This window comes from Phacochoerus africanus, chromosome 2 (assembly GCF_016906955.1).
Source record: "Phacochoerus africanus isolate WHEZ1 chromosome 2, ROS_Pafr_v1, whole genome shotgun sequence".
NCBI classification, from domain to species: domain Eukaryota; kingdom Metazoa; phylum Chordata; class Mammalia; order Artiodactyla; family Suidae; genus Phacochoerus; species Phacochoerus africanus.
In genome coordinates, this window is record NC_062545.1 from 164,686,485 (window position 1) to 164,699,658 (window position 13,174).

The 13,174-nt window shown below is 46.8% G+C and overlaps 1 protein-coding gene across 13 annotated transcripts in view; it reads right to left on the minus strand.

Moving 5' to 3' along the window:
• Positions 1-13,174, minus strand: part of NEDD4L (NEDD4 like E3 ubiquitin protein ligase) — a 370,570-nt gene that overhangs the window by 12,393 nt on the left and 345,003 nt on the right. For all 13 annotated transcript variants that reach the window (XM_047767057.1, XM_047767056.1, XM_047767058.1 and 10 more), the window contains 4 exons: positions 11,514-11,609; positions 4,989-5,062; positions 2,749-2,809; positions 1,088-1,147 (listed from right to left, as the gene is read on the minus strand). In XM_047767057.1, the coding sequence (XP_047623013.1) occupies positions 1,088-1,147; positions 2,749-2,809; positions 4,989-5,062; positions 11,514-11,609 (291 nt within the window). The remainder of the gene's footprint in view (positions 1-1,087; positions 1,148-2,748; positions 2,810-4,988; positions 5,063-11,513; positions 11,610-13,174) is intronic.

The window sequence follows — 13,174 nt, forward strand, 5'->3', positions numbered from 1 at the left end:
TCGAGTTTTATGACAGCAGGAACGCATCTCCCCCAGACCCATCGACCCAGGTGAGGGCGGCAAACTCGTGTGCGCAGAGGTCCGTGGCTGCACCAGCACTAACGCAGTAATCGCTTCTCTGACTTACAGTCTTAGGTCCACTTTTCTTATTACCGAACCCTCTGAAGGGCAGGTTTCCCGTGGACAAATGCATGATATTCCTGTAGAGGCACCAGAGTAAAATGCAGAAAGAACTAAACTAGAGGCTCGAAAGCTGGGTTCACAGGCCTGACTGTGCCAAAACCCTGCTGGGTAACGCTGCGAGGTCATTAACTGCTCCCGCCCTCAGTTTCTATCAAACCAAGGGCCTCTTCTGCATGATGCCTATGACGTCATCTATCTGGACTTTTGCCTCTTAAGGTAGAAGAACAGAAAGCCCATCTATGGGAAACACATCATTGGACGTGGTCTGGACAAATGGCAACGGAGTCCTATCAAATGGCCTCTTAACAGACACAGCCTTCCTTCTGCTGTTCCTTTCAACACAAAGGCAGAGAGATCCCTCTGCTTTTGAAATTCCCAATTCTCATCCATACCAACACCAAGCAGCTGGCACTAGCTAAGCTGGTGCACAAGCACCACCACCTTGCTGCTTTCGACCTGCCTTCTTACTCTACACAGCCCACTTCGAGTTCATCGAGACCCCTCTCTACAGCCCCTCGTGGACGCCCGCACTCACTCCTGGCCAAGTCCCCACTCGGATGCCATGGGTGGGTGTGTGGAAGTGCAGGGCCCTCAGCCGGCCGCGCCCTGGGAACAGGGTGCTGCCACCCCAGCTCTACTAACAACAGCAGTTTTCCCCTCATGGTGCACCAGCTCAGAGCCCCCTCCCCGCCTGCTACGTCCCTCTCCTGGGCCAGGAACCTACAGGTGACCACTTCTGCTATTCCCCACTCCCCGATCAGCAATCAGGCAAGCCCCTAAAAGACCTGAAGTACAAAGTCATGTAAGCTTACTCGCCGAGACATTATGAATCTAGAATATTAAAATATCATCTGTGAGGTAATGAGATACTTAAAAAATCTCCTTTACACAAATGTTTACAAACCTCCAGCTCATTTTCGTCAAAAATTTTAATCAAATCAATAGGAAGCAGTTCCGTGAATCCCTGAAAGAAAAAAAAAAATCATTCTTAACACCTTTTTCCTTGAAAGAGACATTTCACAGGATAAACTTTTTTCAGTTAGCTAGAAAAATACATTGTTCACTGATGATTTGCAGCTATCAGTAGTTGGTAATTTCAAATAAAACAGCATAGTCACAATGTAAAATTTTGAAAAGCAGTAGACTCAAGCAGATTCAGGCACTTGAGTAATTTTTGAAACATTATGAAAATAGGGGTTGCTGCAGGCAGGTGGATTCCAAAAGCCACTTATGACACACCACTGTGACTCAGGGTGTCCTCAGAGGCACAGGCATGCAAGTGAGCCATTTGAGAATAAGGTCTGGGAGGCATACAGATGAAAGAGGAGAGGAAGCAGCGTGGTCAGGAGAGAGGAGACAGGGAGTACAGAAAACCTGCCCCAGGTCCCAGGTTAGTGATCACTGACTAATGCGGTGACCCAGCACGGACGCTCCACGTTGCCTGGCCTGGTGTGTGGCTGGTTTCTGAGTGTGTGATTACCTGGGTGGGCCAGGTGGGATGAAACCTGCTGTTCTTGAGTGCGTCTAACTCGCAGGTTACACCCTACGTCCTGGAATTTTTTTGAGCGTTCTGCCTGGGTTGGCGCTTTGTTCACCATGTGCAGGGAGCTGAGCTGGGGTGGGCTTAAGAGAGCATCGGCCAACAAGAACTCTGCCTTGGTTCACTGGAAGCTTATAATGTAAACCTGGGGCTTTAATACCCATCATCAGGATTTTAAAAGGAATTGTACTTTGGGTCAAAGGGAGCTATTTTTAAAAACCCCTACTCTCTGCAATGGGCTTCTCCTCAGGTCCTGGGAGCATCGCTGACATCAAGCACTTGAATCTGAGAAGTACGTGCTTCTTCCTTGGATAGGGTGGAGAGTAACTTAGCCACAAGGGAAGGACAGGAGAGTTAAAAATGTTTGAGGAATTCCCACCATGGTGCAGTGGGTTAAGAACCCAACTGCAGCAGCTTGAGTTGCTGCGGAGGTGTGGGTTCAATCCCTGGCATGGCGCAGAGGGTTAAAGGATCTGAGTTGCCGCAGCTGTGGTGTAGCTTACGGCTGTAGCTCAGATTCAATCCCTGGCCCAGGAACTTCCATAAGCCAGGGGGGTGGCCGCAAAAAAAAAAAAAAAAAAAAAAAGTCCAACGAATGAAGGGGAAGGCACTGTTCCTGGCTGGATACTGCCCTGAGTCCTCACATTTCCTAGATCAAGGGAGCCCAAGACAGAGATGCTCCCAGCCTTCCCTGGGTGCCGCCTAAAACTGTAGGACGATGGTTCTAGCCTCCGTGGGGGAACCTGCTTTTCTGGAGCAAGTGTAAAAATGTCTCTTTAAAAACAACACAAATTAAAAAGTGAGAGCGGCAAAGCCAGAAAACACTGAACAAAAGAAAACAAAAGGGTGGCGGAACGCTCCTGCGCTGGAGCCTGGAAATGGTGTGAATAGGGTAGTCCTGCCTTTTCTGCCCGGCCCCCGGCCCCCAGGGATCACCTTCGCCCCCAACCTCACCCCCCAATGAAAAGAGTTGCCCTCTCTCAACCGAAAGGCACAGGCGGGCATTCCTAGCGAGCACAACTCACCTCCAGGAAGGCGTTCATTTGCTTCTGGACCCTGTTCACAAATCTCCACTGGATGACGAGGCTGCGGGAGGAAAAGGCAGCAGCATTTAACCATCTTCCTCATCACTGTGTGCCTTTCTTTCCTCACAACTGCAGGGACCTCTCATCAGGGGAAGGAGAAAAGCCCTAGAGAGGCCACGGAGAGAGAGGGCCTGCTGCTGGGGGACTGCTGCTGATATACTGATTTCTTTTTTGACGGGGGTGGGGGGGGGGTGGGGGTGGGAAGGGGGTGGATAACAAACATATATGACAAGCCTACAATCTCAGCGGGGATTTCACAAGAAAGACCGGTTTCCCCCGGGCCCTTAGTTTATCAAAGTTGCCTAATAAATGTAACTGCATGGAGAAAAGGGAAAATGCAGTTTGAATACATATGTCCGTGTGCAAAACACGCACACAAACTCACACATGTACATACCCAGACATGTACAAATGTACATATTTTAGGGGGAGTACCCAGTACAATGTGTTTTATTGTACGATACTTCATTCTAGTATCGAACAATAAAATACATTGATTTTCAATGAAGACATAATTTATCAGCACTTTACCACTAATACTTTAATACCAACATTCGGAGGATTAATGGTAAACCCTTTTTGAGTAACAGAAATCCACTCGAAGCATCTTCCCTGCAACACTGTTCAGTGTACAGTGGAATTTACTGCCAGGCGAATCCACTTTGGATTCCATCTATGGTGCTTTGTCGTGAAATAGCACAAGGACCTTGTCATAAAGGGCTCTGGCTTACAAGGTGGTGCCATGGCAACAGCCCTTGAGGACCAGCCTGCTGCCCACCCACTGTTCAGCATATGAAGTTTTATTGGCTGCGCTGCCATCAGCTCAATCGCCTGCTTGCACCAGGGGGTACAGGTGGCAGGGAGCAGCTGCAGGCTTCAATCATCCTTTCCGCAGTGAGGCAAGTGAGACTCTGCCCAGCCCCGCTCCCCACCCAATTTGAAATTTAAAAGAAATCACTGCCAAGAATGACACACAACACATATCACAAGGTCCAAATCCTCAGACTTTCGAACTGAGTCACTCTGGGGTGGAGTGATATTAAAAATCTATTCAAAGTCTGTACTTTCAAATGGAGACAATGGTGTCTGCTACGACATCGTCTGCCTGCTAAGTTCAGAACAAGCGCCAATTAATATGAACAGGTAAGAACTGCAGGATCTTCCTTCTAGTTTTATATTAAGCACAGTAAGCTTTCAACTCCCAAGTGTAGAAGCAGCTCATGCCTTGTCAGGGTCTCTAAGTAGAGATGCCAACACTCTCCAATTCTTCCTAATTAGAAAGGACGGCAGGTTTCTCTTTGCAGATCGCATGAAGGACACCTAGACCCTGGGCCAATTCTCAGAATTCAAATCCCCTGACCAATTACGATGAGGAGAGAGGAGTAACCTGGTTTGCTGAAATGGAATTCTGAATGCAAACAAGGAGCTCTGGGCATGGCTGTAACTCACTTGATGAGTGGGAACTAGGACCTGGGAGCCAAATGCTATTACGCTGACCTCATCCCTGCACCAGGGCCAGCAAGGGCACCCAGGCAATCCTTGGAAGACACCAGAACTGTATGCATATGTATATAGCAAAGAGGAAAATGTAAGCTGCCCGAGAAAGACCTGCTTAGTATAAACATTCTAGGATTACGGGACAGCTAGCTTTCCAAAGGACTCGACATTTTGTTTCACTGGTGGAGGCTGAGATTGAGTTACGAAAATTACAAACATGAGGAACAATTCATTATGTTTGCATGTGCTGGCTGAATTCTCCCTATCCATTTAAACTCCTTCCCTACATTTTCACTACGGAAAAGAGGTCAGGAGAGATGAGATTTTTTTCTTTGGTTGTTCCCAACGTTACCCCAACTGGCTGTTGACACTATGCTCCACTGTTGTAATTCTCCATGCCAGACTAGATGCCCCCTCCTCCTGACTCTTGGAGTATTTGCCATCTTAATAGTATGCACCCGTTTCTCTTCCTACTGCTTCTCTGTAGGGTGGCTCCATGAAGTCATGATACAAGTCAAACTTTCCAGCCGCTAATTCAGCTTCCTGTTGGCCCAAGCCAGAAAGGAACTCATACTGTTAAAAGTATGTGCATTAATATGCAAGAGCTGTTCTGGCCACGGCCGTCAACCAAATATGCTGTTCGATTTAATAAAAGAAAAGATAGTAAGTATGTGTATACGTACTCAATATACTCCCTTTTGTTTTCATTTGTTACCATTATTTCTGACCCATTGGGCTTCAGATCCACTTGATATGTCTGGAATTACAAAGATAAAACAACAATCACCACTATGACGTTACTTCGCATATTATCACTGAGTAATAATGTCTTACTATGAAAGGAAGACAAGTAAAATGTATACAGGACTATTTCCCAGCAAATGAACTCTGTGTCCAATGGTAGGTCTAACGAGGTTTCTAAATTGTTAAGACGTTACACACTTAAAGATGTTATCATTGCAGGCAAATTATTTTATGGCTATTTATGAGTTTTAATTATTCTTCCTACCACAGCAACAATGGAGAACAACATTTTTAAATCCGCTATTCACTTATCAAGAAATGTAACTGTTTAACAGAAAAGGTAGGGTACATCTGTCAAGACTGCAGAGATCCAAATTTGTTGTTGAGAATTAGATTTTATAGTCACACAAAAAAAGACATGTGGAATTTCTTTCAAAGGGGCCACACACACACACAGGGACATAAAGATGTTGAGGAAGCCAGGCTGAGGGATAGAGCCACCTGCTGCCCTGAGAGCCCCAGCCACTGTATATGCATCCAGACCCCCCCCTCCTGGCTCCGGCCCAGAAAGCCCCTCCCTCAGAGCCACCCAGGAGCCTGAAGAGTGAACCCAAGGCACGGCCTTCTCCTACGAGCTGACCAGCCCTGGCTTCACATCAGAGTGGACAAAGCAGTAACTAGCAGGAGGGAAGGAAAGGAAGAGGGCTACTGATGCAACAAACAAAATGTTTACTCTCATGGAAATTCTGGGGGAAAAAAATACCACCCACCATCTCATTTTTCATTTGTGGCAGCCCCAAGGCCCATGGAGCTCCAAGCTGCAGTCTCAAGCTAAGATGCAGATGCGGCAACACTGGATCCTTAATCCACTGGGGATTGAACCTGTGTCCCCGTGATCCCAAGATGCCCCTGATCTTGCTGCCCCACAGCAGGAGCTCCCACCATCCCATTCTTGGGCACTGTCTTCATCCTCCCCAGCCAATCTCAGGGATCAGCCCACCTTCCCATCTCCGTGTTTCCTGCAGTTGCCATCTGCCTATTTCCTTGGCCTGGTCTTTGAGGAGCAAACTTGGTTTGGTTCTTTCCAGCTTCTGTTATGACCTCACCCTGCCTCTCACCTCTCTCTCCCCTCCTATTTCCAGAATCGGTTTTTCCCTTCATTCCCTTTCCCCAACCCAGTGTTTCTCAGCTTTTTCAATGATCACCCCTAGCAGTCTTTTTAGATTCCCTCTCAATTAGCCCCTTTCCTCTCTCCATGCAATCTTATCAAAAAGGCACTTATGGTCTATGGCCCCAGAAGCCATTATAATGGCTGAGACTTTTTGTCCTCTTAGAACTAGGTTTTGCCCCCTTGGGGCGCTGTCATGCATTCACCCAACTCAGGCTGGGTCCTTAAGAATTTTCCTTCATGGCTGCTGTCCATTCTCCTTCCCTCTCCACTGCACAGCTGCTGGTGCCTCTTCCAAAACAACCAACTCAGGTGCTGCTTTGCTCAACTTGCAATAATGAATTTCTACTCGTCACACCTCTAAAGGGATGTCTCCTCCCGGCGGGGTGGGTACGTGAGGGCGCATGCGTGCATTTGGGTGTACATGAGTGAATGGTTTATTCTTGCTGGTTGACATATGACGATTGTTCAAATATTTGAAATCTGTTCATGTGAAACATTTTTAGTAGGCCCTGGAAACCAGCAGCTTCAGATTCTCACCAACCAGAAAGAAAACAAATAGTAAAAAAAAAAAAAAAAGGCAACAGTTATGCATGTAACTGTATAATGAAACATGTAATGCAGTTTCATTACAGGAAGTGACAGATACCACCAAACTTCATGGTGTGATATTTTTAATTATGGAATGAGAAGAGGACAGCTCAAAGCACCAAGGAAAGCTGACTGCATGTCCATTTCACCGTGGTGGTTAACTACAACTTTATCTTTTGGCACAGGAAACACAGGCTTCCTCCTGAGGTAGAAAACTGTACTGTAGGGTCAGCAGTTTTGCAGAGGGCTGGGGGGGGGGGGGGCGCGGCACACGCAAAAGTTTCTTGTGGATCCCCACATTTTTGGTTCAACTCCATTCTGAGCGCCTCCCCTGACCAGGGGCTGCCAGGTGGTGAGTGCACATGGTGAGTGCAAACGGCAGACCTAGGGCTGCCATCGTCGAGACTGAGCCTGCTGGGAGTGACAGATGCTTAACACATAACCATACAAATAAATGCCAAGTCATTTATGGTACCTGCCACAGGGGAATATGAAAGATGCTCTGAAGTACTGCGGTCTGGAGTCAGGGCTGGCTTCCTTGAGGAAAGGATGTCTGAATTGCAGGTCGGGGCAAGTGTGTTCCTAAGTGAAGGAACAGTATGTGCAAAGGTCCTGAGGCAAGAAGGAGCCTGGTGTGTGCAAGAAGTCTAGTAGGACCACACCCAGAAAGCATGAGGGACAGCAGCCATGCAAAATGCATCCGGAGATGAAGCAGGTAGGGCCAGGCCACTCGGGACTTCATGGGGCAAATTCCTAAGGCTCTGGGTCTTTTTCTTGACAGTGATAAAGTGGGAAATCTCTGACCGTTCTCAGCAGAGGAGTGACATGATTATGTTCGTATTCTGAAAAGATCACTGCCACTGAAGGAGGCCAGGGTGGATATGAAACACCAGTTAGGAGTCTGCGAGAGAAGATGGAGCTTAGACCTGGGTGCTGGTGGAACAGACAGGGAGAACAGAGAGATGTGAAGAATATTAGCAAGGAAAAATGACCAGGGCCTGGCGATGGACTGGATATGGGAGATGAGATCAGCATGTGGCTGCTTAATTCACTCGAAATTTCTTTCCAGAATGCAAAATAGCTACACTAGCTCCTTGTTAATCAGGTTTAGCACTCTAAAAAGTAGAGGCAGTAATTTCACAAATAGGGCACCTAATCATTATCTTACTCATCTCGAGAGTCTGTTTTGATTATTGCATTACTCTCCTTGATTCAATCCAAAAGTCAGAAAAATCTACATTAAACGAGGTTTGAAAATTATATTTAATGAAAAATTGACATGAACTATAAAGATCAGCAGAATCTTTATGAGAAGTCACTAAAAGATGCAAATATGTTCTGTTTGGTTTTTATTTATTAGGTGGAAAGAGGTACATTTAACTGTAACTCAGAAAGGTTTCCCAGATCATCTACTGCTAACTGTGGTGTTGCTAATGTTTTCTGAATGTGCTCAGTTAGTCATAAAGTTTTCTATAAGTGGCTATATGAAGAGACCTCCTTTTTTTTTTTTTTTTTTGCATTTGTCACCCAAGACTGACTTTAAATCTTCCTTGGTTCTTTATCTCTACTTCTTCCCTCAGTGTATTAAAAACGCAAAGATGACACAGTTCCTGGATGACCAGCCACACGTTACCCTTTGAAAATTGGCAGTTAAGACCCTTAAATAGGACCACCTTAAAAAAAAAATTACTGCAATTCAAATTTTTTTGTTTTCTCACACTCAGAGCTTCTATAAATTCTAACATTGTTAACATTAAGAAAAACTAGGGCAGCGCTGTTCATTGCTTTGCTCACAAAGCATTTAGTAGCCATCAGCTACATGCTAAACAGGGGAGAAAGCAAAGAGACCTCAAGGGGCTTACAGGAGGCAGGAGGTCGGTGACCGAATGGAGGAGAGCGTGAGAGGTGTGGTGGGGGACAGGGGAGGATGGCTGGCAGGGAGAGGGCGCTACAAAGCCAGTGACATGGCATAGGGCGTCTTGGGAGCCACTGTTACAGCACCCCTTGGCTGTCAAGGTGAGAGGATGGAAGTATCAGAAGGGAAGGTAAAGGTGGGCAGGGAGTTCCTAAGCCATCCTGGAAAGTTTTTAGTTCACACTGAAGGGCACAGGATGGCCAGGGAAGAATTTCTGTTTAGCAGGAGAGTTACCTGTCCAGGTTTGCCTCCCAGAACTGCTGCATTGGGCTGCAGAGAGCAGCCACATAGGAACCACACAGGCTGGACGAGGCAAGGGTGCTGGCAAGGAGGAGCTGAGTCACCTGGATATGGTGACCAGCGGCCCCAGGGAGACGGCATGTGATGTGAAAGTGGGAAGATTCCAAAGGGAATTCTTCAGGCTGGAGGGGACAGTGGGGCAGCTGATGAGACCAGAGCAGAGGAAGGGTTGGGAGGAGGAAGTGGCTTTAGTTCGGGTGCCAGTGGCTCTTTCAGGAGAAGTGATTCAGGAGCCAGAGGAGGGGGAATCTGGACGCCAGAGGAAGGATGTGGACTGGAGATTAGAGGCTGGTGGAGAGCAGCACAGGATGGATGGAGCTGGAGCCACAGGGTGGGTGGGCCGCCCAACGAACATTTGCAGAGGGGCCAACAGAGGCTGCAAAGTCCTTGGAGGAGATGGAAGGGATGAAGGGGGGTGGGAACCACTTGCAGGTGCTTCAAGGAGTGGGGAGCAGTCAGGATCCACCCCGCAGAGGGAGGGTGCAGACAAGAGCTGGAAGCCATGTGGTGCAGTTAGTCCTGGGGCGCCATCGCTAAGTGGGAGGGGACAGCTTTGTGGGGGAGGGCTGCAGAAACGTTTTCCCTCCCCCCACCCCAAGACAAGACTCCCACACGGGAGGGCAGCATCTGTTTGTCTTGAAAATTTTTAGGCGTGAAGTGTAATACGGAACAAAGAAGGGTGGGGAGGGCCAAACAAGATGGTTAATGGACGAACTGATCATTTACATTAATCACAAGGTCCCTGGTGCCTAAAATTCCATGGGCCCCAACTCGACCATCCAGGAAGGAGAGAAAATGCAGAGTCCCCGAGCCCCACCTGCTCTGAAGACTCACGCTAGGGACTGTTTCCTGGTTTGAGCACATGTAACCAGTAATTTGGGGAACTATGGGAACACCTGCTTGCTCAACAGTTTCTGCCCCCAGTTGTCATTAACTCCTTTAGCATCAGCTTCTTTTCTCTAAGCCTGTGAAGCCAAGAGGGCAGGCACCTGATTTCCTCACCTCACCTATAAAACTGAGCACAGCATCACGAAGCAAGAGAGAACATAAACACATTTTGGGGACAGGGGAGTACACTTTCATTAATCTCTAAGGCAGCAGAAAACAAATCAAGCTCCCTTTCCATAGGCAGCCCTTACAATGGGCTCCATGATCTCGTGCATGGCAAGGACACGTAGATTTGGTCTGGAGATGGGAACTCTCTCTGGGCTTTTGTGAAAGGACAGATACCAGGGTTGGATGGCACCCTGAGAAGTCCTTCCTGAGAGCACCGTTATCACTGGGGAAGAACTGAATCAAAGGTTTCAGGTTTAAGACAGACGCAACCTATAGCACTGTAGGATCATGATGACAATTCCAAGCAGGCAACTCCATCTTTGAAATTGACCTTTAGGATTAATCCAGCCTTAATGACAGTATGGGCATAAAGCAAGAAGGAATGTTAGGAAATGCTGAGCCTGCTGGGCCCCAACAGACAAATCTCATCATGGCAAGAGAACCATTCAAACAGAAGTGAAAAAGCCAAGGCCCCCCAGACAACACCTCCTCCTGGTCACATATTTATAGCAGTAAGTAAACATTTACACTATTTTTTTTTTCTTTTTACAGCTGCACCTGCACCATATGGACATTCCCAGGCTAGGGGTTGAATCATAGCTGTAGCTGCTGGCCTACACCACAGCCACAGCAACACGGGATCCGAGCTGCATCTGCAGCCTACGTGACCTACACCATAGCTCATGGCAACACCAGATCCTTAACCCACTGAGCAAGGCCAGGGATCAAATACGTACCCTCCCAGAGATTATGTCAGGTTCTGAACCTACTAAGCCATAACAGGAACTCCAATTACACTATTTTTTTTGGTTGGGGGAAGAAGTGAGTGTCGGAGTCCTACAATCACTGGGTCTACTTTGCACAAACAGCAACATCTACTATTTTGTCACCTTCTTCCCTCATGTGTTGAGCTGAGCTCCTGCCGTACCCCTCAGGTTGTTCCACTTCGGGCTTTGAAGCCACACATTTCCAGCCAGTTCTACTTTAAAAAAAAAATTTTTTTTTGGCTGCCCCGCAGCATATGGAGTTCCGGAGTTAGGGATTGAACCTGCGTCCCAGTGCTAACAAGACACTGTTGATCCCATTGTGCCACAGAGGGGGGAGCTCCCACAAACACTATGTTTTTAAACATCTATATTTTAAAACCAAGGCACAAACATTCAAATTGAGGTCTGCTTTAGATTAGAAGTAGGTGCTCCTCCTTCATACCCCAGAGGCCTTAGAATTTCTGCCCTTTGTTGGAAGAGAGAGGGAGCTGTAACTAGGACTTCACTTCTAGGCATGACACTAAGAACCTGACACAGTGAGATGGAAATTAATATAAAGCTCTCAGTGGTTGCTTTCAACTGTCCAGCAAAGTTGTAGTACAGCCTAGGAAGAAGCAGAAGACTCTCTGAAAGTCAAAGAGGAGCTCAAGGGGTGACCCACACGTACCTGCCCAAAGTTTTCTTCATCGATGCAGAACATAAGATCCAATTCAGTTGGATCATTTTCTAAGATCCATTTCAAAGAGTTGTAATATTCACTATCCTGTAGAAATGACACAAAAATTAAAATTAAGCATTTTTTTCAAAATACAAACTCATTTGACTTTTTGAAATAATGATGTTCTTCTAATGTAATCCCATTCAGAATCTCAAGAAATGCAATAGGTCACTAATGTTTCCAGCTCTACCCTACACCTACTCTTCTCCTTTAAAAATATAAACTATCATACTAAGTGCAATTAGACAGTGAAAGATAAACACCATATGATATCACTTATATGTGGAATCTAAAAAAAGCATACAAATGAACTTATGTGAAGAACAAAAACAGACTCACAAGACTTTGGACATACTTATGGTTACCAACAGGGACAGAGGGGGGAGGGGAGGAAGGAACTGGGGGTGTGGGATTGGCCTATGCACACTGAAGTGTATGGAACGACCGGCCAACAGGGCCCTGCTGTAGAGCACAGAGAACGGTACCCAACACTCTGGGATCATCTATGTGGGAAAAGAAGCTGAAAGAGACTAGATGTGTGTCCATGTATTAACTGAAGCATGTTGTTGTACAGCAGAAATTATCACAACACTGTAAATCAACTATGCTTCAATAAAACTTTAAAATAAACATATAAACTAAAATACTGTTTTGGGAGTTCCCTTGTGGTTCAGTGGGTTAAGGATTCAGCATCCTTAACTGCTGCTGTGACATGGGTTCAATCCCTGGCCCGGGAACTTCTGCATGCCACAGGCACAGCCCAAAAAACCAACTGTTTTGGGAGTAACAGGGCTTGGTAGGGCTGTGTGTCCTGGGGCAAAGTGCTGACCAGCTCAGAGATTCAGTTTTGTTTGTTTTTTGATTTTTCTTGTTTTGGCCACACCTGCAGCATGTGCAAGTCCCTGAGTCAGGGAGCAAACCCTTACCACAGCTGCAACCAGAGCCACAGCAGTGACAACGCCAGATCCTTAACCCGCTGAGCCACCAGGCAACTGTCCTCTGTGAAGAGGAAGCAGCCTGCTCTGAATGGCAGTCATCCAATTATACAACTGAACACTTAGGGATTAATATACTTCCCATCTTTTAAAAGTGAAACTATCAGAGGAAAATAGGAAGGATAGGGACTGTTTGAATTAAATACCTACTGGTTTCAGGTTAGGTTCCTTCCTGTGGTTTTACTGCTCCCTACAAGTCACAGTAAGCAAATAGGAAGGCTGCTCTTGGTGTTAAAACCCGGAGTACAGGCTTTGAAAGCCTGGGCTCCTCTGGGCTCTAAGGCTGGGGACCTAAGGGGCACTAAGAAGACAAAATGTGTGCACCAACTGTCAACAAGGGGATGAAATTAACTTAGACTTTAAGAGAAATTTCTATACTCCTAGCTTCCTCACTGTACAGTAATAAAAGCATAAAGCGTAAGTTAAAGGTGAACACTGGAGTTCCCGTCGTGGCGCAGTGGTTAACAAATCTGACTAGGAACCTTGAGGTTGCGGGTTCTATCTTTGCCCTTGCTCAGTGGGTTAATGATCCGGTGTTGCTGTGAGCTGTGGTGTAGGTCGCAGACACGGCTCAGATCCAGAGTTGCTGTGGCTTTGGCGCAGGCCGGCAGCTAC